This window comes from Dipodomys merriami, unplaced genomic scaffold (genome assembly GCF_024711535.1).
Source record: "Dipodomys merriami isolate MVZ:Mamm:240054 unplaced genomic scaffold, mDipMer1.0.p SCAF_21, whole genome shotgun sequence".
In the NCBI taxonomy this organism is placed as follows: Eukaryota; Metazoa; Chordata; class Mammalia; order Rodentia; family Heteromyidae; genus Dipodomys; species Dipodomys merriami.
This window is the reverse complement of record NW_027203493.1, coordinates 1,292,895-1,320,570: the sequence shown is the minus strand read 5'-3', so window position 1 is coordinate 1,320,570 and position 27,676 is coordinate 1,292,895. Positions and strand designations below refer to the sequence as shown.

At 55.4% G+C, this 27,676-nt stretch overlaps 2 protein-coding genes across 7 annotated transcripts in view; one reads left to right on the top strand and one right to left on the bottom strand.

The window, feature by feature from the left end:
* The first annotated feature begins 9,736 nt into the window (after nt 1-9,736).
* Lrrc10b (leucine rich repeat containing 10B) lies at nt 9,737-11,738 on the top strand. 2 transcript variants are annotated; one of them, XM_070031780.1, is made up of 2 exons: nt 9,737-10,794; nt 11,325-11,738. In XM_070031780.1, the coding sequence occupies exons 1-2, from the start codon at nt 9,939-9,941 to the stop codon at nt 11,348-11,350; spliced, it is 882 nt and encodes a 293-aa protein (XP_069887881.1). In that variant the 5' UTR covers nt 9,737-9,938; the 3' UTR covers nt 11,351-11,738. The 2 variants fall into 2 exon arrangements, with proteins under 2 accessions (XP_069887881.1, XP_069887882.1); XM_070031781.1 differs by having other exon boundaries at nt 9,737-11,738.
* A 3,057-nt stretch (nt 11,739-14,795) lies between these two features.
* The window catches only part of Syt7 (synaptotagmin 7), a 60,188-nt gene continuing 47,307 nt past the window's right edge, over nt 14,796-27,676 (bottom strand). For all 5 annotated transcript variants that reach the window (XM_070032176.1, XM_070032178.1, XM_070032179.1 and 2 more), the window contains 5 exons: nt 26,410-26,680; nt 23,160-23,329; nt 22,703-22,817; nt 22,008-22,207; nt 14,796-19,003 (listed from right to left, as the gene is read on the bottom strand). In XM_070032176.1, coding sequence (XP_069888277.1) covers nt 18,899-19,003; nt 22,008-22,207; nt 22,703-22,817; nt 23,160-23,329; nt 26,410-26,680 — 861 coding nt within the window. In that variant the 3' untranslated portion in view covers nt 14,796-18,898. The remainder of the gene's footprint in view (nt 19,004-22,007; nt 22,208-22,702; nt 22,818-23,159; nt 23,330-26,409; nt 26,681-27,676) is intronic.

The following is a 27,676-nucleotide window of genomic DNA, read 5'->3' as shown; positions in this document are numbered from 1 at the left end:
AAGCGGCCTCTGCTGCCAGTCCTCCCTCTCCTTCTCCAGAGGCCTCTTTCTGGTCCTTTCTGCTCTGTAGGCAGACCAAGATCTTGGTAGGTGCTTCTGGGATGGGGGAGGAATGATCGAAGGCCACGTGGGTGTGTCTAGCTCGCAAGGAAGGGATGCTGGGAAAGAGAGTGTGTAGTGTTTTCAGCTTTCAGAAAATGAGAGGGGATTCTGCTTTCCTTCTCTCTCTGTCTCTCTGTCTCTGTCTCTGTCTCTGTCTCTGTCTCTCTCTCTCTCTCTCTCTCTCTCTCCTCTCTTTTTTATTTGTGGGTCATGAGATTTGAACTCGGGGCCTAGGTGCTGTCCCTGAGCTTTTGTGCTCAAGTCTAGTCCTCTACCACTTTGAGCCACAATTCCACTTCCCTTTTTCTGGTGGTTAAAGTCTCATGGACTTTCCTGCCCAGGCTGCCTTTGAACCAGGATCCTCAGATCTCAGCCTTCTGAGTAGTTAGGATTGCAGGCATGAGCCGCCAGTGCCTGGCGGGGGGGGGGGGGGGTCTGTTTTCTAAGGCAGGTGGGATGGTTCTCCATTATGAGAAATGCCTTCAGCTGCTGGAGGAGGAAGGGGCAGGGAATTGAAATGGTCTCAATATATGGCGTAAGAAAGGAAATGTATATTGATGGAATGTGGAACTATGAATTTGTGGGCTGGACTGAAAGGACCCCTTGTGAGAATTGGAAAAGGATGGCAGGCATGCTCAGGCTCTCCAAATGTATGAGGCATTGTCGTGCACTTCTACAGTCCTCGATACTGACGAGTTTGAGACCAGCCTGGGCTATACAGAGTGACACCATCTCCAACAATAACAACAGTATGTCTGTGAGGTTAGCGGTGTAGCTCAATGGTAGAGTGTGTACTTAATATATACAAGGCCCTATGCTCAATCTCCAGTACCAAAAGAAAAAAAAATATATGTTTATATCTTGGTTTATTCATAACAGAACTCAGTAAAGACAAGGATCAAGTTCATGTCCAGTTCAACTCAATCTCCTTGGAATTAAACCTCCATTCATTTAAGGACTCAAATCCAATCTGGTCAGGAATGGTGTGCCATGTTCCTTACTAGAACAGAGACCCCCCCCCCCCCATCACTCTGTGAGCTCTGTGGGCTTTGAACACAGGCAGCAGCCTAGAAGTAGAGTGATGATGGTCACCCAGTCTTCTGATTGCCAGGATCAGCCCACCAAGTCTGCTCTCCGGCCCCTCCAGGCGGCGCCCAGCATCCACGGTGGAGCGGAGTGCAGAGACTTCTGTGTACTCCCCTTGGGAGATGGTGCGGGAGTATTAAGAGAAGGAGCGGCACCCAGGATTAAGAGGAGGAGAAGTACCCCACTGTGGAGTGACTGCATCCCCCTCAGAAGAAGTTCACTGATGTCCTCCAAATATTCTTGGGTCTTCTCGTATCCCTACTCCCAGGCCCCTCTCCTGGTCACCTGCGTTAGGGGAGCAAGCTTGGTCTGTTTCCTCCCACCTGAGTGGGAATCTTGGCTTCTGGGCTGACGCATGCACATGTGCACAAGGTCCCTCTCGAGGGCTGGAGCATCCGCTGTCTGCTCTTCAAGTTCAAAGCCAGGATTTAGGACCTACCAAAAAAGAAAAGAAAAAAAAGAAAGGTTTATCTTTCAAATCCCAGCTTGCATAAGGCTGTGCACAGGCTCAGCTCTGGGTGGCAAAGCCTCTTTTGCAACTCAGAGTCAAGGATTTGGCTCTTTGTTCTGGATCTTCCTTAGAAAGCAGGAGACACAGGAAGCCAGCTAGTGTCTGAATAGAGGAGAGAGGATTATGAGGAAAGCTTCAAGGAGATCTCACAGGCCACCCAGCTGTCAGGCCGGCTCCCTGAGACTTCAGGATCTTCCCTGGGGGCAGAGTGGCCGCGCCCCTCCAAGGCCTGGCCTGAGGGCCAAGGGATCCAGGCACCTGTTCCAGGCATATGTAGATATGTATATATGTGTATATATGTGTAAATGTATGTACATACTTCTATACATAGAAGTATGTATGCACATATATCTATTATATATATGTGGTACTGGAAATTGAACTCAAGGTATTATACTTGGTAGGCAGGTGCTCTACTACTTCAGCCACACCTCCAGCCTCTTTTTGTGTTGGTCATTTTCCAGTAGGGTCTGGCCTTATGCTAGGACCAGCCTGGACTATGATCCTCCTATTTGTACTTCTCCTCTAGTGCTCTCTCTCTGTCTCTGTCTTTCTCTGTCTCTGTCTTTCTCTGTCTCTTTGTTTCTATCTCTCTTTGTTTCTATCTCTCTTTGTCTCTCTGTCTGTCTCTCTGTCTGTCTCTCTGTCTGTCTCTCTGTCTGTCTGTCTGTCTGTCTGTCTGTCTGTCTCTCTCTCTCTCTCTCTCTCTCTCTCTCACACACACACACACACACACACACACACACACACACACACAGCCATTGGTTGGGATGGTGCCTTAAGAAGTTTGATGCCTGGGCTAGTCTCAGTACCTCACAATTCCTCAATGATCTCTGCCTCCTAAGTAGCAGTTAGGATTACAAACTCGAACCACCATGCCCAACTCATTTTAAAAAATACTCTTATAATCCTAGCTCTTCAGGAGGCTGAGATTGGAGGGTCATGGTTCAAAGCCAGCCCAGGCAGGAAAGTTCATGAAACTCTTATCTTCAATTAACCAACAAAAAAATGGAAATGGAGCTGTAGCTCAAAGTGGTAGAGTACTAGCTTTCAGGGACGGTGCCCAGGCCTGGAGTTCAAGTACCTGAAAAGCAAAGGGAAATCCCCACTCCCCCCCAAGAAACCTTTGTAATCAAAATAAGTAATCATTTAAATAATCTCTCTCTCTCTGCCACTAAGATCCTAAGGTAAATCTTTTGTGTGTGTGTGCCAGTCCTGGGCCTTGAACTCAGGGCCTAAGTACTGTCTCTGAGCTTCTTTGCCAAGGCTGGTGCTCAGCCACTTGAGCCATGGCTCCACTTCCAGCTTTTTGCTGGTTAACGAGAGATAGGAGTTTCATGGACTTTCCTGCCCAGGCTCATTTTGAACTACGATCCTCAGCTCTCAGCCTCCTGAGTAGCTAAGATCACAGTGTGAGCCACCCGTGCCTGGCATAATGTAATTACTTAGAAAAAAAGATCAATCCCTAATTGCCACACAGCGAACAGCGTATCAACTACTGACAGGGTCAGTAGTGCTGCTTTTATCTCTAATGCTCCAGTGATTCTTGGCTTGGCACTGTCTTTACTTAAAATCTTAACATTTTTGTTTCATCAGGAATTTGGGGGCATTCGTTTTGAATTTTTTAAAAAATTGCATGCAATTATTATTTATCATAATTACAGCATTTGGGGGCTTACACCACTACTGTCTTTTAAACTCTGTGCCTGGGGAAGTGCATCTCTCCCTTTGTCCAAGTTCAGACCGTTCTCCAGGTACAGAAATGGAGGTTCACAAAGTGAATGCTCCCTGGGAAGGTAGCCCCGGGGGAACCTGAGGGAGGGAAGAAGCAGCCTTTCCTTTCTTTTCCCCCTCTGGGAGTTCACATCCTGTTCTAGAGGAAATGACCCATTAAATCACTCACAGCTAATGACTTAATTATACGTGGAATAAACACTTCATGAGACAAATGTAGAGTCTCACAAATCTTTATCATGGGGCTCAATGGGCTCTTGAGGATTCTGGAAGCAGATCCTAAGGATGAATAATGTGATCTTGGGCGGGGGGGGGGGGGGGGGGGGGTGTGTGTGCATGTACAAAGGTCCTGGGGTAGGAAGCAAAACTTAGGACCTTAGAGGAATTCCGTTAGTCAGTTCCGATTGACTCTATAATCAACAGCTCTGAAGTCTGTCTAAACAGACAGATTTACCTTTAAACATCCATTTCTTTTCTTTTCTTTTCTTTTTTGTCAGTCGTGGGGCTTGAACTCTGGGCCTAGGCGCTGTCCCTCAGCTCTTCAGCTCAAGGCAAGCGCTCTACCACTTAAACCACAGCGCCACTTCCGGTTTCCTGGTGGTTTATTGGAGATAAGAGTCTCACGGCCTTTCCTGCCCTGGCAGGCTTTGAACTGCAGTCCTCAGATCGCAGCCTCCTGAGTAGCTAGGATTACAGGCGTGAGCCACCAGAGCCTGGCTTAAACGTCCATTTCTTATTGCCACAGTTTATCGTGGCACAGGTGGCTCATCTCCAGGTATTGGTGACCCCAGGGGATCCAGTTCCTCTGTGGAAATTGAAAGAGTAGGAGGGTCATGCACTCACCTGGAGCCTCCTGTCCACATTTATCAGACCCGCCCCAGGCCCTGTGCCTGGGAAAAGCTCCTGGAAGAAGAGAGAAGCTTGGCAGCCCCTCAGTGAAGGGAGGAGGCCCAGTGAGGAGGGCTTTTAGCGGATTCAGTTAGAACCTGAGTCCATACTTTAGGAGAAGATCTCGTCTATACTCAGCCACCATGCTTGGAATCCATTTGCAATATGGTGGCCTACCGGAAGTTGCTTGGTCAAGTTCCTGTCTACAGTTAGGAGGCATGGCTTCTGGCACCAAGGCACCTCTGGAGTCCCTAAGAGTGGAGAGACTCAGCTCTCGGTAGATCAGATGGCAGCTGCAGAGCCAGGGCCCCCGGGGAAACCTGACTCCAGGCCAGGCCTGGGCTCCAGTTCCCTGGGTGGAGTGGGGGTGAGATGGGGGGGTAGAGAAGCAGGTCGGCTTGGCCGAGCCGGGCCTGGTGGTTTTGCTGCCTATGCAAAGGCTCTGGGCTGGTCATGGTGAATCACAGAAGGACTGGAATAGTGGTGAACCTTTGAGTCTAGATTGTCTTTTTTTTTTTCTTTTCTTGTCCCTCGTGGGGCTTGAACTCAGGGCCTGGGCATTGTCCCTTGAGCTCTTTTGCTCAAGACTAGCGCTCTACCACTTTGAGCCACGGTGCCACTTCTGGGTTTCTGGTGGCTCATTAGAGACAAGAGTCTCTTGGGCTTTCCTGCCCAGGATGGCTTTGAACCGTGACCCTCAGATCTCAGCCTCCTGAGTAGCTAGGGTTATGAGCCACTGGAGCCCAGCTTGAGGATGTCTTTGTCTTCTTGAACCTGTACTGGAGTCCCCAGGCTTGCTCTGAGGGTTTTAGAGTGTTAGGCAAAGTCATCCGTGGCTCTGGCTCCCAGGATGGGGAACAGGATTGACTGTGTAGCTCTCCACCACTCTTCCATTCTCCAGCAACACCAAAATTTCTGAACAGGGAATTCTTGGAAATCATTTTGCCATTACAGGGTGGTGGCAAGTCTTGGGGAAACTGCAGGTGGTTTCTTTGATTTCTCCCAGCCCCGAGAGCCAATGAACCAGAGGAGGAAAAGCCTTGACTTTGTGATAAGCTGGGCTGTTTTTGCAGTACCAGCTGTGTGACCTTGATTAAGTTGCTTACCCTCTCTGATCTGTTTTTGTATCTGTGGAGTGGGAGGGTGGTGGAGAATATAGCACCTGCCTGGCAGTGCCGTGCTGAAGGAGAAATTAGACAACCGTAGGTGCTCAGTAAGTGACAACTCTTATTAACGTGTGGGAGAGAAGCAAGAAGAGAGGGGTAGGAGGTCTCCCCCTGCCCCGGGACCTTGCCTGCAGCTGTGGCCAAAGGGAACTGGTTCAAGATTTTGTCCCTCAGCAACTTCTCTCCCAAAGTCAATGAAGACCCAAGTGAACTCTGTGGACCACCTGGCCAAACTCACCTGCTGTTGTATTTCCCGTGTGTGTGTGTGTGTGTGTGTGTGTGTGTGTGTGTGTGTGTGTGTGTGTACACGTGCGCACTGGTCCTGGGGCTTGAACTCAGGGTCTTCTCTTACCGGGCTCTTTCTGTGCATGGCTTAAGCAATACCTCTACTTCCTGCTTTTGGCTGGTTAATCAGAGCTGAGTCTCTTGGATTTATCTGCCTGAGTTGGCTTCCCACAGCGATCCTCAGATCTGAGCCTCCTAAATAGCTCAGATTACAGATGCGAGCCACTGACACCCCCAACAGCCCTCCTCCTTGCTCTGTGGACTCCAGCCCCCCGCTCTTTGCCTAGGCTTTGCACCCCTCCCTCTACCTCCTCTCTCAGAAACGCACCCATCTCTGTTCTGACCTGCACCCACAGCCTCTTGTCCTGGCTGAATAGCACCCTCTCAAAGCTACTCTCTCTCTGGCCAGCCACACAATTGAACATGTCTCTTCACACCACCTTGTTCCCTCTCCTCCTCTCTCTATGTCCAGCATGGCCAGCCATGACACGTGATCCACTGCATTCATACTCAGTCATCCCCAGTGCCTAGGATGAGAAGCATGGGCTTAGCGTTTGCTGAGTGAAGATCTGAAAGACGCAGCAGCTCAGGGTCTGGTGGGGTAGGGGAGTGTGCCAGCTGAATACCACCAAAAGTTTCCTTTTTGATAAATAAGGAGATCAGACCAGCTGCCTCTCTGGAGGAGCCCATGAACCTGCGGGAATTGTGCCTGACGCATCGTTCCGGAAAGCGCGTCCCTAGCTTCCTGCAGCGATTTGACATTTTGTGGCCCTCCTGGAGTTGCGGGGCCCCTTCCTGCTCTGACATTTCGGGATTGCAGCTATGAGACAAAAGGCCGCTTCTTGTTGTTGTACTGGGGCTTGGACTCAAAGCCTGGCTGCTGTCCTTGAGCTTTTTGGCTCAAGGCTGCTTTTCTACCACCGGAGCCACAGCTCAATCCACTTCTTGATTTTTTTGCTGGCTAATTAGAGATAAGAATCTCACAGACTTTCCTGCCTGGGCTGGCTTTGAACTGGGATCCTCAGATCTCCGCTCTCCCTCCAGTAACTAGGCCTAGGTGCACAGGACTTCATTCTGTGGATTCCAGTCTTGCAGAGGGAGGCCCTGACCCAGAGATGGGACAGGGACTCCTACGGAGCCTTGGCAGGGTCCTGGGGTGGGGGGGGGGAGGAGAGGAGGAGAGGAGACGGGAGTCATCCACGTGACTTCTCTGTGTGCTGCTTTTCTTTCTTTCATTTCCATGTGACTTCTCTGTGTGCTGCTTTTCTTTCTTTTATGTACATGAAAATGGATTTCCAGCAAGTATGACAAGTACATCCTGGTCAGCACTGGAGCCCCGGGCACAGGGGTGTTTACCGCAGTCAGCTTTGTACTTCTCCCTATTTCAAAATATTCCTTACAAAACAAATAGATCTGGGTGTAGGCAAGATAGCTCATGACAAAGAACTGAGATATAGCTTTATTTTATGGTTTTGGAGGGGAGCAGAGAACTGAGCAAGTTCAGCTTGGGGGCTGAGGCCCTGGTTGGGCCTCAGACTGAACTTGGGGCTCTCACAACCGCCCCCCCCACCTTCCTCAGCAGATCTCTGTTTCCTGCCTTCCTGGGGAGTAGGGAAAGGCTGAGAGGCCCCGTGCTGGGGGTGAAGCTAATTCATTAGTGTCGCCTCAACAGGGCCTAGGTGCCCGCGGTGCCAGGGTGATTCATCAGGATGATTGCCCCGCTGCCAGTCTGCGTGGGCCCAGAACGCCAGCACATTTTACCTTTACCCACTGAGAAGGGCCTGGTAGGAGGTGAAGGTACAGGATCTACCTCCAGCAGGAAAAGGACTCAGAGAAAGAAGAGGGCTGGGCTGCCAAGGCTCGGGCCCCAGGAGCTATGCCAAGCAGGTGTTGGAATGGAGGGGCCCATGTGGCTGCTGCCCGTGCCACTGTGACCGGTGCCAGCAGCAGCTTGTGGCTAGCGTGGGCTGGCTGGGCTTCCTCCACAGCCAATGGTCCCCTGGTGAAGCTGCTTGGAGACTTGGAGAAGGTGCTCCTACTCATCCGGGTAGCTTTCTGATCATGTACCTGTCCACCTTCTCCAGGAAGTCCTCCCGGATGAGGATGTTAGATCGGGTATGAACAAAGACTGGGAGGAGCTTAAAGCCCCTCCCTTCCCAGCTGGGGGGTGGGTAGAGCATCCTTGACCATCCCAGCCAGGGCCTTGTTCTTATTTGGCCTGGATCTCCTATTTTGGCCAGGGTCCTGGCTTCATTTGATCAGCCTCTCTCAGGATGGAAGTCCCAGCTGCTTTCTAGATTAAAGCAACAACCTACCTTCTGTGTCTCTTGATACCTGTCCACCCCGAGTCACCCCTGGCTTGATTACAAGGGCTCTCACTCTGCCCTTTCATGCTTCAATCTAACAACTATATATTAGGTATCGAGCAAAAGAAGCCAGGGACAAAACCAAGTATGTGCTGGGGAATTTCATTTATATGAGCTTCAAGAACAGGTAAAAGTGCTCTCTGATGGCGGAGGTCACGGGGGAGCATGGGGAGGACTGGGGGGTGATGGGAATGCGACCTGGACGTGCACATGGTTCACCTACAGCCAACGGCACGGGACCTGTGCGTTCCGCTGTGTGCAAACTTTGCTCCCCTGACTTCCTTTCTTCTTTCCTTTCTCTCTTCTTTCTTTCGTCTCTTCCTTTTTCCTTCTCTTCCTTTCTTCTCTCCCTCCCTCCTCCGTTCCTCCCTCTCTGCCTCCCTCCCTCCCTCCCTCCTAAAATGGGGTCTTGTGATGATGCCCAAGCTGGTCTTGAACTCGCTGGGCTTAAGTCATCTTCCAGTCACTGCTCTGACAGTTGCCCGTTCAGCGAGGTTAGGAGAGTCCGGGCAGTTCCAGAGAAGGCCGGTGCAGGGGCTCGGAGGCTGCAGACTCTCGGGCCACCACGCCTCCTCACCCGGCCCTCCCAGGAGCCCAGCGTCCGGCGCCCGTGGGGACACTTTTCTCCCCTTTCCCATAGGATCAACAACGCCTCCCTCACGGTTCTGCCCTGAGGGTCGGGGAGGCTCGGCTGGGAACTTCACGGCGGGGCGGCGCGCTCCGCTCCCGGGCTTACCGGCCACGCCTGTGGCTAAGGTCCAGGCTCAAATCCTGGCTCAGCGGCTGCGGGGACCCAGCTGAGACATCAGCTGAAGTCAAACCCCAGGTCCCGGCTCGGGGATCGGTGTCTCGGAATGGCCCAGGGGGCCGGGCACGAGGCAGCCTCGGCCTGAATGGAGTCGAGGCCGGAGGGCTCGGAGGGAGCGGGGCCGGGCAGCGAGCGCCTCGGGCGGGGTCGGAGCGGGGTCGGCACAGTGGGCGATCGGGGACCCAGTCCCCGGCCCACCGCGGCCTCCCGCGGGCCCGCGCGTCCCGGCAGGGCCGCAGAGGGGCTGCGAACGCGCGCCCAGGCGCCGCGCAAGGTCCCGGGCGGGGGTGGCCCCAGGGCCCGCAAACCCTCAGACGTGAAGAGGGCCGGGAAGGAGCTGCTGCGGGACCTCCCCTCCACACCCCGCCAGAGACGGGTGGCCCGCCGCGGGGCGGGGATGGCCGGCGGCGGCCACGCCCACAGCCCCGCCTCCGGAGCCCGCAGCGGGGAGGACCCGATCCCCAGGTCCGGTGCTGGCTTTCGTCCCGCACAGCCGCCCGGGGCGAACGCCGGTGGCGGGCTGTGCCCGAAGGTGCGGCCGGTGCGGGACGCCCGGCCCCGCGCGGCCTGGGCTCGGGCGCGGGGACCCCCGCGCGGGCGGCGCCTGGGCCCCGCCCCGCCCCGCCCTGCCTCCGCCTCATTGGCAGCCGCGTGCGCGTCGGGGGTTGCCAGGGCGACGGGTCGCTAAGCTGCGCGCAGCCAGCGCCAACTCGCGCCAGTCGGCCACGGGCGGAGGCAGCGGGGGGGAGGCCGGAGGGCGGGCGGGCGGCGCACGCAGCGGCGGCCGCGCGTGGCCCCAGGCGGGGCGCCTCCTCCCGGCCCGGCCCGGCCCGGCCCCCCGTCCCGGCGCGGGGACAAGCCGGGGTGGGGGGCCCCCCGAAACCGGTGCCGGCTCCTAGGCCCCGTCGGGGCGGCCGGGGAACGGCCGGGCGGGGCGGGGCGATGCCGGACGGCGGTGACGGCGGCGGCGGCCCCGAGCGGGGCCCGTGACCATGGGCATCGCCGAGTCCACGCCGGACGAGCTGCCGTCGGATGCCGAGGAGCAGCTGCGCAGCGGCGAGCAGCAGCTGGAGCTGAGCGGGCGGCGGCTGCGGCGGCTGCCCGGGGCCGTGTGCGCGCTGGGCCGCCTGCAGAAGCTGTACGTGAGCGGCACGGGGCTGCGCGAGCTGCCCGAGGAGATCGAGGAGCTGCGCGAGCTGCGCATCCTGGCGCTCGACTTCAACAAGCTGGAGCGCCTGCCCGACGGCCTGTGCCGCCTGCCGCGCCTCACGCGCCTCTACCTGGGCGGCAACCGGCTGCTGGCGCTGCCCGCCGACTTCGCGCAGCTGCAGAGCCTGCGCTGCCTCTGGATCGAGGGCAACTTCCTGCGGCGCTTCCCGCGGCCGCTGCTGCGCCTGGCGGCGCTGCAGTCGCTGCAGATGGGCGACAACCGGCTGCGCGCGCTGCCCGCCGAGCTGCCGCGCATGACCGGCCTGCGCGGCCTCTGGCTCTACGGCAACCGCTTCGAGGAGTTCCCGCCCGCCCTGCTGCGCATGGGCCGCCTGCACATCCTCGACCTCGACCGCAACCGCCTGGGCGGCTTCCCCGACCTGCACCCGCTGCGCGCCCTGCGCGTCTTCTCCTACGACCACAACCCGGTCACCGGGCCCCCGCGCGTCGCCGACACCGTCTTCCTCGTGGGCGAGGGCGCCGTCGAACGCATGGCCGAGCGGGATGAACCGACGCCCCGGCCGCCGCCGCGCCGCCCCGCTCGGGCCTTCGAGGATGAGGAGGAGGAAGATCTACTCATCGGGGGCGCCGCCCCCCGGGCCCTGGAGCCCCCCGGGGACAGCCTTCGCGCCCTGGAAGGTGCTCCGGGGATGGGCACCTGAGCTTCCGCCCTGGGCCACGGGGCTAAGGGCCACTCTGGGAGACTCTGGCTGCAGGGCTCCTACTCGGGAGGGCTGGCGGTGGCAGACAAAGCTGCTTTGGGCAGGTTGTCAGGTGCAGGCAGGCCTAGATCCATCCCCGCGTCGTCCTGGGTAGTTAGACCGCCCCCCTCTCCGTCGGTGGGCAGTCTTCAGGCCAAGAAGTCTGGGCTCTAGGATAGGTGCCACTGACGCTGGCACAGGAGGTGCCAGATCTGCCCGTGGAGGCAGACGTTGTGGGGGGCCTGGCTTGGGGCAAGAGGTGGGAGTTGGAGCCTGGGCCTAGGACAGAAGCCGCTCTATCCCCTCTGCTGGGTCTCATCCTGAGACCGCACCCCCTCCCCTCCTACTATTGGTACGGGGCCCCGGGAAGGAAGGCAGATCTTCTTCACCTTTCAATCTGATCTCTTCTTCAAGCATGTGCTTGGAGTCTTGCTGGGCAAAGAGAGCCTCTCCCTCCCTTCCCCACAGCCTGTGTCCTCAGCTGTCAAGTTTGAAAAGAAGCCACTGTGCCTCCAAGAGCCTCCTGCCCTGAAGAGAGAAGGGCTCTGCGCTCCAGGAGGCTGCTCAGAGCCGTTCCTCCTGCCTGCACTCTCCATTCCCTTAAATGGGCACAGCCCAGGATGGCTGGCGCGGCGTGGGGCACCGGTCGGGCACTGTGTGTCTCCACTCCATCACCAGGGACAGCCCCGACGGGCTGAGGAGACCGTTGGGCTCTGGCTTTCCCAGAGTGAGGTCTTTTTCCATTCAAGCAATAACAGGAGGAGGGGGCCAAGGCCGAGGACACTCAGGGACACTGTCAGGGCCTGGAGCCCCACAGAGTAATGTTTTCTTTAGGAAGGAAAAAAAAAAACTGGCTGTAAACATAAATTATATTTCTGGGAGAAAGAATGTGCGTTTCCCACATGCCTGTTTATTTATAAGCCCGGGGAGCACAGGTCCCGCCGCTGCGGGCACACTGCACCCCCTCCACATGCCTGCTGCTCTGTCAGGATGACCCCTGCCAGCTGTGTGTCCCGCCTCTCGGGGTGGACAAGGTCTCCTTGGCCTACAGACACAGCCTGGACCATCCAAGGCTGGTGGTCTGATGTGCTCTCCGCCCACCCCCTCCCTTCATCGGGCTATCAGATCTGCAGCTTAATTGTCAGGTTCCAGGTTCTTAGATGGTTTCAAGTTCTCCTACCATGTGGACTGACCTTTTCGTGTTCTTTTACCAGAACTGCCCCACCCCATCCTATGACCATACTTGCTCGACTCTGCCACCTGTTTCCTCCCTCTCCCCCTCTCTGTTTTGGCATTACTCTCTTCCTTCGTCGTTCAGGGCAAAAAGATTTAAAGAAGGGAAGAAAATTGTAAAACCTTCAGCCTAGAGGCCCATCTCCCAGGAGAAGTTCCAGCAGCCTCTTGGTCACCATGGCAACGGGACTGATGTCATTCAGGGCCGAAAGGTCAGGGTCTCCCTAGTGGCGAGTCTGGCACTGTGGGCTGGGCCTTGGGTAAGGAGGAGGTCAGGGACACATCTGGAGCAGACCGTGAGGGCTGGGGATCACAGATAGATGGAGGGAGATCAGGGAGATGCAGGCTGTTTCCTCACCAAGGATGGGACTTGGTTTGTCTGTAGACTCGGTCCTCACTGAGCTGCAGTCTGGGCTGGTGGAGTTTCTGGAGCCTGGGAACTTGGAGGAAGAAGGGATTGGTGTGTGTGTGTGTGTGTGTGTGTGTGTGTGTGTGTGTGTGTGTGTGTGTGTGTGTGTGTGTGTGTGTGTGTGTGTGTGTGTGTGTGTGTGTGTGTGTGTGTGTGGTGATCATCAATCTGGACAGGACAGTGACCCCAGGAACTGTCCTCGACCTAAAACTTGTATGGGACATAGGGGAAGTATCCTGCTCCTGACTAAACTTGATTAAGGCAGGACCCCTTCACCCCAGGCCTCCATCTCTCCATTTGTAGGCAAGGATGTGGATTTATTTAAGTTTTACAATACAGCTCCCCAGGCCCAAGTGTGTCCATATTTCTCTCCTTTCCTTTGGTGCTGACTGAGCCTCTTTGGTCTGCTCCCCCTCGCCCTCCCCAGCTGTGCTGATTTGCTGCCCGCCCTTTGGCTCTATCAAGCCTGGCATCCTTTTCATGGCCTTTTGTCAGCCAAGCAGGGACTATAGAGGCCATTTCCTTGGGGAAAGGGAGGACTGTCAGGGCCCTTTTTACTGTTCACTCCCTAGCCACTGGAAAGTTCGAGTTTGGTTAAGGCGCTGAGTGCTGGCAAGGGTCACTATTTCTACGAGGAAATGAGAGCGATGGGAAGGTGGGGGGGGGCTGTTGCTGGGTACCCTGGGCATCCTCGCTTCGCTTGGGGAGGCTTCTTCACCCCTGGCCATCCCACAACTTCCTATGAGTTCTCCCCTCAGCCTCTAGGGAGCGGGGAAAAGGGAGATGTGTAGGATGCCGGTGACTATGGCAACATTAGTGGTTCCCACACCGTCCAGGAGCAGGAGCAGCCAGCAGTGGGGGAGGGTGTGCGTAGCAGGCCTCAGCAGAGCTGTGTGGGTGCCAGGGATGTGGGCACAAAGGCCATGGGAAGGCCAAGGGCAGAGGAGGGAGGCTGTGGGAACCAAGAAGAGAAAGGAATTGGGACAAGCACTCAGGCCTATAATCCTGGCTTCTCAGGAGGCTGAGATCTGAGGATCGAGGTTCGATGCCAGCCTGGGCAGACCAATCTGAGAAAGACTTATCTCCAGGTAACCAACACAAAGCTGGAAGTGGAGATGTGCATCAGGTGGTAAAGTGCTAGCCTTGAGCTAGAAAGCTAAGCAAGAGCAGGAGGCTGAATTCAAGCCCCAGTATGGGTGTGCATGTGCACACATGCATGCATGTGCACATACACACATTCAGAAGATGGTAGAGCAAGAAAAAAGTCTCGGGCAGTCTCGAGCAAGAAAAAAGTTCTCAGCCCTGGCTGAGAACTATGGAGTTGCTCGTCTGTTTTCCTCATATACCCTGTCTCCAAACCTCCTGGCCAGAAGAGCAGCAGGGACTTGGGGTTGGGCAGTATCCTTTTCTAGCTCTGTTACTGCCATTTCGTCACTGTCTCCCACCCTTAGGGTTTGGGAATGGGGGAGAACAGGGTGCTTGGGAACTGGGTCCCCTGGCCAGAACCACCTCCTTGTGTCCAGGGTTACCACACAGGCTTTTTCTCGGCTATTTGTCCAAAAGCTTCTTGAAGACACCTGGCCACTGTGATTGTGAAGATGGACATTTATTAGCACACTCAGGTGTGCCACACAGAACATGGATTCAGACAGGAGTCTGCCCAGGAGGGCTCACAATCTAAAAGACAGCACACACGCACACATGCCTGCACACATGCACGCACGCACACACACAGGACAACGGGATGTCTTCACAGGAAACAGGTGGTGAGGGAACCACAGGCTGGGGGCGTAACAGCGAGGGTGGCAGGGTCCTTCTGCTTGTCTTTGTGGGGAGGGACAGGGGAGCAGTAGCCCAGGATGGCCTTCCAAGGAAGTAATGCGTCCAGCGGAGGACTTGCAAGACAAAGGAAACACCAGGCACAGGGAGGGGAGAGGGGGCGAGCTCAGAGCAGGCCTGCGTGAGGCTCCGGAGCAGCGACAACCAAGGAAGAGGCCAAAAGCCAGGGGAAAAGGCCCTGAGCTGGTGGCACCTGGCTATCAGGCTGTTTCCCAGGGCTGTTTTCAAAAAGACAGCCTGAACAGAAGTTCCCACAAAGGGGGGGTGGCCCCTGAGGCTACTTACCTGACCCAAGGGCCCCCCTGCAATCTCTGGCATAGAGATCATTAGCCAAAAGAAGTCACTCCCCACCCCCCCCTTTCTGGTGCTTTGGATTAGGCCCAGGGCTTCATGCTAGCTAGGCAAGAGTTCTGCCACCGAGCGACACCCTGGCCCTTGGAAAAGGGACCAGATTGTAGGAAATTGAGGAGGCAGAGATGGACAGCTTGGGGGTGGGGAAGGGGGGCACATCGTGCAGCTCAAGGAGGCGGCTGTCGGCCCCAAATGAGGGGGGACACGAGGTATGTGGCTCCCTAAACTCCAGAGTGGGTCAGGGACGGCAGGTAGACAAGTGACATGCACGGTTTCTTTTGTGCCTCTGTCCGAAATAGAGTGCCACCTCCCAAAGGACCCTGAGAGCTGCCAGCACTGCCCCTGCCCTGGTGGGGAAGCGTTTGAATGTTATTGCTTCTTTGTGGCCAGGATGCTAAGAGCAGGAGGAAGGAAATCGCTGACCGAGAGCCACAGACAGGAGGAAAAGGGAATTTCGCTTCCCAGGCCCTCAAGCTAGAACTTGCCAAGGGCTCTTTAAAGTTGATTTTTTTTTTTCTAAGAGGCTACAGAAAAGAGAGGCTACAGGTCAAGCCAATAGACCTAGAGCTCTATCCTCCTCCCAGCACCCCCTCGCCCCCCAACCAGGGAACCAGGAAGAGGACACTGGCCCCAAACCCCAGCAGCTGAGCAGGTGGAAGTAGGGAAAGTAAGGGGGTCACCTTTGCCTTATTTGATCTTTCAGAGGGGTCAGGGAGCAAAGGTCCCTGGGGAGAACTGATAGGATGTCCAAGTCGGTGAGATCAAGGACTGCCCTCGAGGCCTGGAGGAAACTTGATTCCCAATATGCCTTAGTTTCAGTCTGACCTGGGCGATAGGACTCCTTACTTTCTGGGCAGTCTACATCTGAGGGTGGATAAAGCTCAAACAGGGCCAGGTCCACTAGGAAGTCCCAAAGATGACAAGCTGAGGTAGGGAGGGGGTGGGGGGAGGAGCCTCAGTCCCAGGCTCCCCATCTCCCTTTCCCACCTGCTTCTTCCTCTGGGGAGGTTAGAGTAAGCTGGGCCCCGCGGAGGAAACAAGAGAGGCCCTACTTTTTCACGATCCTTTATTAATCAGAACAGGCCTTGCTACAAAAAGCAGGGCCCATTCCCACAAAAATATGGATTTTGCAAAGAGGAAATCTTGCTGGCTTAAGAGAGGGTGCGTGTAGTGGAAAAATTTTGTATGGTTCTTTTTTCCTTTTCCTTTTTTTTCTTCAATTTTTTTCTTCATTTCTCTTTGCTGCTTTTTTTTTTTGTGATAGTGGGTTTTTTTATGTTTTGTTTTTTATAAAACACTTGCGCTCAAGGACTCAAACACAATACAAACAGCGGCCACCAATCCCCACACCCCTGGGGCTCCAACTGGGCTAGGAACCCCTTGGCTTTGTGTGTGTGTGTGTGTGTGTGTGTGTGTGTGTGTGTGTGTGTGTGATTGTGTTCCTCTGACTCTCTCATGGCCTTTGGTGCCAGAGGGCAGTTGTAAGGGGTCTTGGGGCAGGTGGAATTTGTACAGCAGATACGTGGAGCAGATGGTCACAAGAAGGAATACCTGAACAGGGTAAACAACTAGTCTAGGGTGCCCACAAAGATGGCAGATGACTCTCATGATGGAGCCTTGGGACACAATGAAGAGACAAACAGGCTCTGGCTGTCCTGGGCTGTCCTTGGAGGCTCCTGGTGGGGAGGGGAGGGGGGAGGGCAGGTGGGCCTTGCTCTCAGGCTGTAGTAATAATACTTTGCTCCAGGGTGGCTCTTGTCTTGACTCCTAGGTCAGGTGATGGTGGCCTCACAACCTCCCCTATGAGGTAGGTGAAGTGTTATTACCATCATTGTACAGATGGGGAAACTGAGGACCAGGGAGTGTGGGTGACTTGCCCAAAGAATCTGGGACTGTGGTGGCAAAGCTCTGGTGCCCTCCCTCACCAAAATCCCCCACTCCTGATCTCGAATCCATTGCCTTAGATTGTCCTGCTCCCACTCCAAATTACCAGCCATCTCTTCTCCTGGTGCCAGATCAGGAGCACCCACTATGGCTGGAGGTCAGGGAAATCCCAGGCCAGATCACCAAGGTGACTTGGGTGGAATCTGACTGGGAACTAACCCCTAGTCAGTATGCTCTCAGCATATGATTGGTTAAGAGCTCCATAGGTGGTGCCCCGCCCACTCGATGTGAGTTGGCTGGGGCCTGGAGGACACAACCACAGGGGAGGGGCTTAGGGCGGGGTTTGCTTACTCTCCTCCAAGGTCCAAGGTCCTGCAGCCCTCCCCCCCCCTTCCCTGCAGAAAACCCAGGTGAATCCTAGAGGGGTGCAGAGAATGACAGGTCCCCTCCACCTGACACCACCCTCTCCTACTTCTACACAGCCTCCCGAGACCCCACTGAGGGGCAGCTCCCCATTTAAAACAAGCTACACTATAGAAACATTTGGATTTACAAAGAATGTGGGTGACTATTGGCTTTACATTGGCATTCTTCGCTCTACAAAACAATTCACCTACTACATATGATATTCCTCCAGATCCCAAGGGTTGGGAGGGGAACGGGGGTGAGGGGGGTGTTGGTTAAAGTCAGTTTAAGAACATTTTGGTATGGATGAAAGGCAGCCCGTCTACTGCAGAGAGCAGAAGGCTAGCTCAAGGGCAAACCTACTGAAGGAAAACAGCTTCCAAAAGTCCATGGTCTCGCTGTGCTTTGGATGTGAGGGCCAGTCCTGAGACTCTCCTTATTTTCCTTTGGGGTGTCAGACCCACCCAGGGTAGAAAACTGTGGTCTAGAAACACACAGATGGTGGCAATCTATCACCACCTGGTGGTGCGTTGTGGGAATGTCTGGCCCAAGCTTGGAGCATCGGCATTTTGAGTCTGGGTGGTTTTAAATTAAGATGACAGGGCTTAAGCAGCGGTCGGTCACTCTAGAATCTGCTCTGTTCAAAGGGAAGCCAGTTCTAGTTTCAGTGGTAGCTGGGAGGAGGAAACACAGCTGCGTTGTGTGGGGGCGACCCCAGAATTCTGGACTGGTCCCTGCTGCTTCTGCCTGCATGGTGGGAGGGAGGGGTATTAAAAAAACCAACCAACCTGGCGTTCCTGGGAGGGGTTAGCAAAGTGCAAAGAGCCTGGAGCAGCTCAGGAGATGGGGGTGCGGTGCGGTGGGTGTTTGTCAGGGACTGTGTGGTAAGGGAAGGAAGGAAGGGGAGGTCTCCAGCAGGGGACAGAGGGGTAGGGTCTGCTGGGTAGGGACAGATAAGAAAAGTTAAGAAGGCTGGAACATATTGCCAAGTTGACTGGAATGAGATATGGAAGGGTTTTTTTCAGGGGGGGGGGAGTGTTTATGGGTGAGGGTGTTAGGAGAGCGAGGTGTGGGATGGCTGAGAAGGAACAGGGCAGGCCCGTCCTGTGGAATATTATGCACACAGTAGGTTCCTACAAAATGTGAACTCAGGTCCAAGAGATGACATTGCTCAAGAAGGAGCTCCTGGAGAGCCCTGAGCTCTACTCTGCTCTGTGGCCTCAACCTCTCCCCGCCTTGAGCCCTACCTGGCCTTCATGAAATCCTGCTTTTCTACAAAGCCTGCTGGCCCCAGGGGGGACGGGGAGTGAGTGCCCTCCTCACACGCACACACGCACGCGCACACGCGCACACACACACACAGTGGACACAACACAAGTATACAGGGCCATAGCTCCAGGATCCTGGAGCGGCCAATACACTATCCTCGGCATTCAGGGCCCAGCCGGCGCCTGAAACTGCCCTGGTAATGGGCCTGATCAGCCTGGCTGGGGCCAAACGCCTCAGGCCCCCCTCTCCTTGGACCCACACTAGGGGGCTGTGGGGAGGGGTGGCTGCTCTCCACTCCAGGCACTGCCTTAAAGAAAACGGGGGACCGTGCCCACCTGGCGGGCCTCTGGAGGGATCTGCCCGTCTGGCTCTCGAGTTCTCCCCCACTTCTTTAGTGTCAGCGAGTCAGGAAGGAAAGGGGCAAAGCAGGAAAATGGCTCCCAGAGCCCCGCCCCCGAGCTGGACTGGTGGGGGTGGGGCTGATGCTTCCTAGACATGGGGCCCAATCCGTCCTGGGACCCCCCTCCCTGGCTGAGCCCTCAGGGTCCTCCCCTCACCCACGGCAGGGTGGCCAGGCCGGGTGTTGTGCATAAAGTGGTGAGGGCATGACAGGGACCTGGGCCTCTGCCCCCTGGGCCTCTCCTGGCCCTACTCAGGCCTTTAGCTGGTGCCACTGAGCCACAGGCTGCCGGGGACGGGCGATCATATCCTTCCAGTGCTTCACCTCACCGGGCCCGCTCTTCCAGGACAGGTAGATCTGGGGAGGGAATGGAGAGGATGTATTATCGTGGTGTCAGTACTGCCACACAGGCCTCCTCCTTCCCCGCTCTACTGGCCCAGCCAGGGCCTGAGCATGCCGCCCTTGAATCAGACTGCGATCTCTTTTGCAGTGAACATTGATGGGCCAGATGTGGGTACAGGTGCAGGCAGTGTGTTCTCTTGGCTTTCTCTGGCCTGCCAGGGGGCACTGCCTAGCTCACCATCATCACCATCGTTTCTGCTTCTTGCGAATTTCCTACCTGCCAGGCCCTGAGCTAGGGCTCTGTTATTTGTGGATCATGGCATCCTTACAACCACGAGATGGTTTCAGATGGGGGAAACTAAGGCACAAAGAATGAAGAGACTTAACCCTCAGCTACACTTTGTGGCTGGGGATTTAAGGCAAGTCTTTCAAGGCTCTAGATGGCTGATCCTGCTGGGCCTCTGTGTTAGGACTCCATAGCTTTGTGGGGCTGTGTGCTGAGGCTTTCAGAACCCTAGTGTAGGCTCAGAGCGGGCACTGGTGGCTGGTTAAGAGCAGAGGTACTGGGGACAAGGAAGTAGGTACTACAGGACTCCCAGCTAGGGCACTTCAAGGGTGTCAAGGTCAAAGGGAAAAGGGAACACAGAAACTGTTGTGGATTAGAAAGGCCTGACGGCCGAGGTAACTCAGTACAAAGTGGGACCCTGGATTGGATCCTGAACCAGAGAGAGAACACCCAGGGAGGAGGTGGTGGAATGCAAATAGTCTGGAGTTGGGGGTCTCACCACGGCAGCCATGGTGGTGAAGACTGCACTGATACAATACAAGAAGCTCATGGAGAGACTGCACCAGGAGCTCCGGGAACTCTGCACTGTGTTTGATACTTTTCTGTAAATCTAAGATTAATCAAGAGGTATATACTGATAAAAGAAAAAGCATGTGAGCCAAATCCAGCTCTGGCATGTAGAAGCAAATTTACCTCTCTCAGACTCAGGCCCCTGAATAAAATGGGCCGATGGTATACACCTGTAATCTCAACTACCAGGAAGGCAGAAGGAGGAGGATTGCAATCCAAGGCTAGCCTGGGCAAAAACGATCAGGTCCTAGCTGAAAATCAAAAGGACTAGGGGGGTATAGTTCAAGTGGTAGAGTATTGCCTAGGAAATACAAGGCCCCAAATTAAATCCCCAGTTCCACAAGATCAATTGATGGATCAATAGATAATGTAGATAACTGATCATGGCACCTGCCTCACAGACAGCTGGAGATGGCACATGGGCCACTCAGTGGACATGGTGGGAGCTCCCTTGATGAATTCTCTAAGTCAGATCCATAGCTCTGAAACTGATTGACTATTGACCCCTGAGGTTCTAGGAATGGTCCGCATTTATGAGCTCAGTCGAGCTCAATAACCAGCATCATCGATGGTAGAGATTCCTAGCTTCTAGGGGTTGAGCCTGGCCCAGGATCTCAGAAGGATTCCCCTGATCCTTAGGCCCCATAAACTCTCTAGGTGCAAGGCAAGAACAAATCCACATTGCCTGGGTTTGGCCCACAGGAGACAGGCCTGTTTCTAAAGCAGCTCTCGTTGATATCTAAGGAACACCCAATTCCAAAAGGCTGAGCCATGAAAGAGCCTAGAAGAGCACATAGGTGGGCATTTCACCCCTGGGGCGTAGCTGTCCACAGAGCAGAGTCTGGCTGGAGTAGGGGAAGGCCGGGTCCCAGGGAGCTGTCCCACCTGTGACCACAGATTGGTGAGTCAGATTCCCAGGGCTTGTTCTCCCTCACCAAGCCAGGCTGCCCTTGCCCTCCAGTGGCTGGGCTCTCCTCTCCCATCTGCCAGGGGGAGGCTTCCAGCTCAACCCCTTCCTGTAGGAATGTGGCCACTCCCATCTTCCCCAAACAAGGCAGCACCTCCTGCCACCCCTGGTTCCCCATCACTAACTCTGATCGCTGGCTTCCTGACTGAACAGACCCTGGTGCCTTTAGTAGAACATTTAAAAAGGAACTTGTAATAAATAGTAGCTAACCTATATGCACCAAGTGCTATGGCAAGCATCTCCCTGCGCTTCTAGCTGTGTCACCTAGCTCTCTCCCACAGGCTGTGTGGCTAGGATGGTTCCATTCTCATCTTGAGAAGAGAAAATAAGGCTCTGAGAAGTCACAGCTGCTGGAGGCAGGGCCAGAGGACTGGGGGGGGTGGCTCGTGGTGGGACACTTGCCTTGCATGCAGGAGGCCCTGGGTTCTGTCCCTAAGCACTGCCAAAGGTAAAAAGAGATGGGGCTGGAACCAGTGAGTCCATTCTCAACACTAAGCCATAAACAGGAAGAGATCCTTTCAAAACAGGGCAATGGAAGGGCTTATGTCATAAAGTCACACTCGAGGCTAGGTATGGATTCTTAGGCTCCGAGGTGATAAGAAGTAGGGGTTAACTTCAATGTGAGGAGAATGGAGAATTTATACCTATCTTAGGCAGTTTTTTTTTGTTTTTTGTTTCTGGTGTTGGTACTGGGCTTAAGCTCAGGATCTGTCACTATCACTTGGCTTTCTTCTGCTCAAGGCTGCGGGGCTCTACTATTTGGGCCATACGGCTTTTTGCTGATTAATTGGAGATAGGAATTTGGGGATTTGTCTGCCTGGGCTAGCTTTAAATCACATTTGATCTCAGCCTCTTTAGTAGTTAGGATTGCAGGTATGAGCCATTGGTGTCTGCATTCAGAGGGTTCTCTGAGAGAATCTCACCCTGGAGAGCTCTGTAGGATTGGCATTAGTCCCTCCACCTTAGAGATAAGAGTAAAGAAGCTAGCCCACACATCTGTATAAGGTGGGAACGGAACTGAAGTCTTGCCTTTGGTGTCCCTTCCCCTGCACAGTTCACCCTCTTTGAAGGTGGACCTCCGAGAACTCTGGAACTGATTCGGAGGTTCCTCTTAGAAAACTTTCTTTCCTGAGGAAAATTCCTCTTTCCTCCACAAAGAAATATGGGCCCAGGCCATGCGCCCCCTAGTGGCCTACCTTGCCTATGACGTCGTTGCGGCTGAGCTTGTCCTTGTCCATCACAGTGATGATGATGGTGGTCTCCCTCAGCTTCTCCGTGGGAATGTCAAAGGCGAAGGACTCGTTGAAGATGGGGTTCAGATTTCTCTTCATCGTCACCGTCTTCTTCTTCTCTACCCGTTTGTCCTTGTACATCAGCCACACCTTCACGTAGGGATCTGGGGGTGTGGGAGAAGGGTTAGAGTCCTTGTGTTGGGGGACTGCGAGGATCCCGGTGCCCTTCTAGGCGTGGAAGCCGAGGTGAGGGCTGGTTGTGTGCATCTCCAGAGCTGCACACTCAGGCAGAGTGAGGCAGACCTCAGGGAGAACTACCTATGGCAGAACCAGAACGAAGCTGGGCCCTCCCCTAGTGTCCTCAAGCCAATACCCAGGAGGAACCCCAGCTCTAGCGGCCACGTCTTCCCCATATCACTCACTTGGCTTTGGAGCTAGAGCTCGGAACCAAGGCGTCCCAGTACAAAATCCTTGTGTCTCTGATTCTGGCAGGGACAAGTCCAAGGAGACCCTAAGGGCGTGGTAAGGGGCCCCTCGGGGTATCTGGGGCGGAGGCCCTGGCTTGGGAGTCCAGGAGGAGAGCTGCAGGGCACGCCCCACCCTCTGTCCTCCAGGTGCCCCCCTGGGGATGCCCCCTCTGCCATGAGGAGCCCCAGTACCTGATGTGCCTCCGATGTCCATGGCTTTGAGGTTCCGGGCTTTGATGATATTCACGATGATGGAGTTGGCAGAGGGGTTGTAGCAGAGAGACAAGAGCAGCTCCCCTCGGCTCCCCTGTGGGAACAACAGGAGGGTGAGGCTGGGTGGTGGTGGGGTCCCTGGGAGGGACAACAGATAACCAGACTCCCTCTTCCCTGATCCACCGGGGTGCTTACCTGTCCCCCCACTGTCTGTTACCACAGTTAGACTACCTCACCTCCTCTGGCGAGTCTAGGGTCTCCAGTTTGCTGAACAGAGACCCTGGGTCTTTTTCCCAGATCAGTGCTGAGTAGAGTGTTGAGATTGAGTCCCTCAGTGTGGCCATCTACCCGGACCCTACCCCACGCCCTGCTGGCTTCCCAAGGCCCTGGAGACACCAGGAGCTGTCATCATCTGTGGACCACAGGGGAGACTTACACTCCCATCGCTGCATGGCTTCAGATCCTTCCAGAAGGTCTGCATCTGGGTCAGGTCCACCTTATTGAGGGGGATGGACACTTCCCCGATGGGGTCATTGCGGCTGAAACGGTCATAGTCCAGGACCTGGAGGTAGAGGACCCTCTGCACCACCTTCTCGTAGGGAAAACCTGAGAGGGATAGACGTGTGGGGTGAGGAGAGGACAGAAAAGCCACATGTGGCCCAGGAAAGAGGAAGTGAGGGAGAGAGGGAGAGAAGAAATGGAAAGGAGGGAAGGGAGGAAGGGAGGAAGGGAGGGGGGGACAAAGCAAGGAAGGAGGGAGGAAAGGAAGGAAGGAAAGAAGGAAGAAAGGAAGGGGAGGAAAGAAACAAGGAAGGAAGGAGGCAGGCAGGCTGGCCAGCTAGCCCCGAGAGCTGGCCCTGTGTCCTAGGCCTGTAGGCCACACCTGACTGCAGTACAACTTTCTAAAGTGCTATTGAGAACTGGATCTCACATGACAACTATTTTTCTAGTATCTTGTCCATTTAACCGACGAGGAAACCGAGGCCCAAGTAGCTTAATTGCAAAGCTCCACAGCTACCAATAGAACAGAGGCAGTCCATGCACTAATTCCCCACGTGGCCATCTCAGGAACTGGGCAGCGGGGGTTCCTGTTTTGGAGAGCCGCTGCCAAATCTGGACAAGTGGCGGTGCTGGAGGCTGCCCAGCTGTCAGTCAGAAAGCCCAGGACGCATGAGGGTGGGGAGAAATGGGAAAACATCAAGCGAGGTAAACAGCAAAGGCGTAGAACTGGGAACAGACGGGGATCCAAGGCACCGGCCTTAGATGTTGTGCTTCCTGAACAGATCCTGTGTTCCTGCTCTCCTCCACATCACCTCTGCAGCCACACCACCCGCACCTCATGCCTGGACAACCATGACACCGCCCTCCCCGCTTCCCTGCTTTCTCCCACAGTCCATTCTCCACACAGCAGCCGGAGCAAGCTTTAAAAATAGCCCATACATCACGGGCCGGCCACTCCTGCTGAAAGCCTTTCAGTGTCCCGGTGCACTCAGAACAAAAGCCAGCACCCCACCTTGCTTCCAAGTCCTCCTACAATCCGGCCCTGCTGTCTGTGCCCCGTTTCTTGCAAAGGCTCGGTCCTCAATGATGGGGCAAATCTCCAGCGCAGACGCCTCCTTCCAGACCTCTGTACCCTGACCGGGCCCCGACCTCTCCTGGCCTTGGCTCGCACTGTCTCCCCTACCCTACCCTCCTGTTCCCTCCCAGTTTATTGTCATCTTGAGTTCTCAGCTTTCTCTCCTGCCATCCCAGATGGCCGGATGCCCTGTTCCACGCTCGAGCACTTCCCTTTCCCAGTGTGGATTGCAAGCCGTAATAGACTTATCCGTCTGTTTCCTTCATTACTGCCTGACTCGCAGGGACTTCCAGGAAGGCATCTCTGTGACCAGCTGCTGCACCCACGTGGCTAACGCCGTTGCTGGCACATAGTAGGCACTCGATAAATATTTGTTAAGAGAATAAATAATTGAAGGGATGAATGAGTGCCAGGGAAATGATGGACAGAGCCGCTAGAACAAAAAGAGAGAGGGAATCGGGGAAGGTCAGAAGCTGGGAGCTACAGGCCCCAGAGGATATGGGGGCTGGGTAGGGGGGACTTGGGTAGTTTTGGGGGAGGGACACAGGCCAGTCTGAAGGCTGAGATCTTGAACTGAGAGGTGAGTAGGGAGAAGGGGGCACCTAAGTTGGACTGATGGAGAAGGTATAGAGGGAGGGAAGAGCCCTAGAAGAATCTAGAACCTTCATACTGGCACCAGAGCAGCTGAGCTAGAAGAGACCAATCCTCTGAACTTGTTCAAGGACCTTCTTGTCTGCTATGAAGGAGTCTGTCTGGGTCATCTTGGAACTCTCCAAAGGACTCCGCCCAGGTGACCCTGGGCATGTGTTTGGGTGAAATGGAGAACAAATATTCTGGGAAAGGTTGGTTGATGCTTCTAAGGGGTTCCTGAATCTGACAGCTCCACACAATCAGAGCAAGTCATTGCCCATCTAGCAAACTCCTACGCAGCCATCAGAATCCACCCTGAATGGCCCCTCTTTGGGGAAGATTTCTTTTGCTCATCAAGATGAGTTCCTATAGCACTTGTCATGTTGTGTGTGGCTTCATTGTCGAATCATCCAGGTCCTCCTTTAGGCTGGGATGCTTGAGGTCCACGCAACGCCTCCTTCTCTTCTGAGCTCCAGTACCTAACTCCAAGTCAGTGCTGAGTAACTGCTGGGCTTGGAGAGGGGTGGCCGGGACTCTGTCCAACCTTCTCCTCTCAGCTAGTGCACAGCCTAGCCTCCACCCATGGTGCTACCTCTAACCTGGTCCCCAGGCTGAGCTGGGGAAGAGGTGCCATGCTTTGCGACCTTGCAGAATGGGAAGGATGTGGACACTGGCTGGGGTGTGCCAGGGCACCGGGGCGGCTGGCATCCAAGGGGTTTATTCTCACTGGTTGAACCAGGCTGTCGGGCTGTCGGCTCTGGCTTCTGTGAGTGGGGATGTGGCACCCACAGGCCGTGGGACAGAAACTGTCCCTTAATCATAAGCCCAGCCTCCCAGCGACCCTCTGACATTAGAGATAAGAATAAGCTTCATGAACGAGGAAGGGCCCCAGACGGCACAGCGGGGCGCCTCAGCCAAGGCTGGGGCAGCGGTCGGAGGGCCAGGCACTGCTCACTGAGCTCTGACAGCGTACTCGCTGGTTACCAGCTATCCTATTACAGACAATACTGAAATTCTCACTCCTGCCTCTGTTTTATCGATGAGAACACCAAAGCCCAGAAAGGTTTAGGAACTGGTCCATGGTCACACAAGACATGTGACAGGTAGGATTCAAACCCAGGCAGCCAGGACCACGGCACTGATTGCCCCAGGGTGCTCAATCTCAGAACGGCATGGGCATGGGTACCTCCCGCCCATCCTGCCCTCCCCAGGAGAAGTACTGAGTCTAGTCTGGAGGCCCAAGCAAGGCCTGACTTCCATCCTCGGCCTCTGGTGTGCCAGTGCTGATTCTTCTCAGCATCTGAACCCTGATGTTAGTTAAGCCCCATGATGTCTTGGGTCAGCGGGTTGAGATGATGCCTCGGGGTGTGCATGCACCAGGACGTTCTCATGTGCATGCACACGCGTGTGCCCGTGTGGGGGAGGCGAGCAATGGCGGGTAGAGGGAAGGGCACGGAAAGGGGGGTGAGGCCCGGCTCACCTTCGAAGAGGAAGGTCTCGTTCCAGTGGGGGTTCAGGTTCTTGCGCTTCACCTTGGTCTCCAGCTTGTGCTTCTTGTCGGGCAGCAGGTAGATCTTGACAAAGGGGTCGCTGGTGCCGCTGAAGTCCTTGGCCGGCAGCTCCTGGGCCTTCATGATCTTCACGGTGAGCGTCGACTCTTGGAAGTTGTAGCCGACGCTGAACTGGATCCGGCCCAGGTTCTCACGGCTGCAGCCCTCGTGGGCCTCGTCCTCCTCCGAGCCTGGGGAGAGCTGGGGGCAGGACAGGCCAGCAGGTTGGAGGGGTGCACTCTGCCGCTCCTGGGCCTCTCCACAGCCCAGAAGGGTCCACAGTTCTCTCTGTGCTGGAGTCCAGGCCAGCTGTTAGGACGCTACCCACTCCCACACACACCGTGTCTGAATCGGCATGAGGGGGCTGGCTGGGGCTAGGGTGGGGTTGGGGAGGGCTTTGCATTCACCACCAGCAGAGGAAGTTCTGACCCAGTGCGCAAGCGTGCCCTCTGCCACCAGGGCTCAAGGGAGGTCGGCGAGGCAGAGCTGGAGTGGCTCAGAGTGTGGGCAGGCCATGCCGCTCTCCTGCCTCCCCTTGCAGCCCTGGGGTCTGGCCGGCTTCAAGCATCACCTCAGACTGTCTTAGCCTCCCTGTCCCAGCGTCCTGATGTGTGTGAGGGACACACAGTGTGACACAGTGGGCCACAACGCAGATGAGGGGCTGTTCCACCCCAGAGCTTGCCACACACGGCTCTAAGATGCCCCCATAGTGTGATTTATAAGGTGAGAGGCAGGCGCTTTGGGGTGAGGTGTAAGTCAGGTCCACTAGGGACTGGAAGAATCACAGACTCCACAGGCCCTGGCCTCGGAGAGGCTGCCGGGCTCAGGCTGGGTGTCTATGAGGCGCCTCTGATGATTGCACTGTGAGTCTAGGTGGGGACACGAGGAGAAGGCTGTGCCCCGTGCTGCGTGCCCTGTGTCAGGGCTGGCTTTGGGGGCTGTTACAGTGGATATCTGGGGCGTGTGTGCACGTGTGTGCATGTGTGCGTGTGTGTGTGTGTGTGTGTGTGTGTGTGTGTGTGTGTGTGTGGCAGGTGGTTGGGGGCGGGGCTCTCAGCCAGGTAGCTGCTCCTCGAGGGACACCTGGATAGGTTTTAAGACCCTGCCACCTGGGCATCGCTGATGAGCCAGGGATAGTAGGCCCTGGGGGAGCTACACAGTCACCTAATCCGCAGGTACTTGCTTTTAGCAGAAACC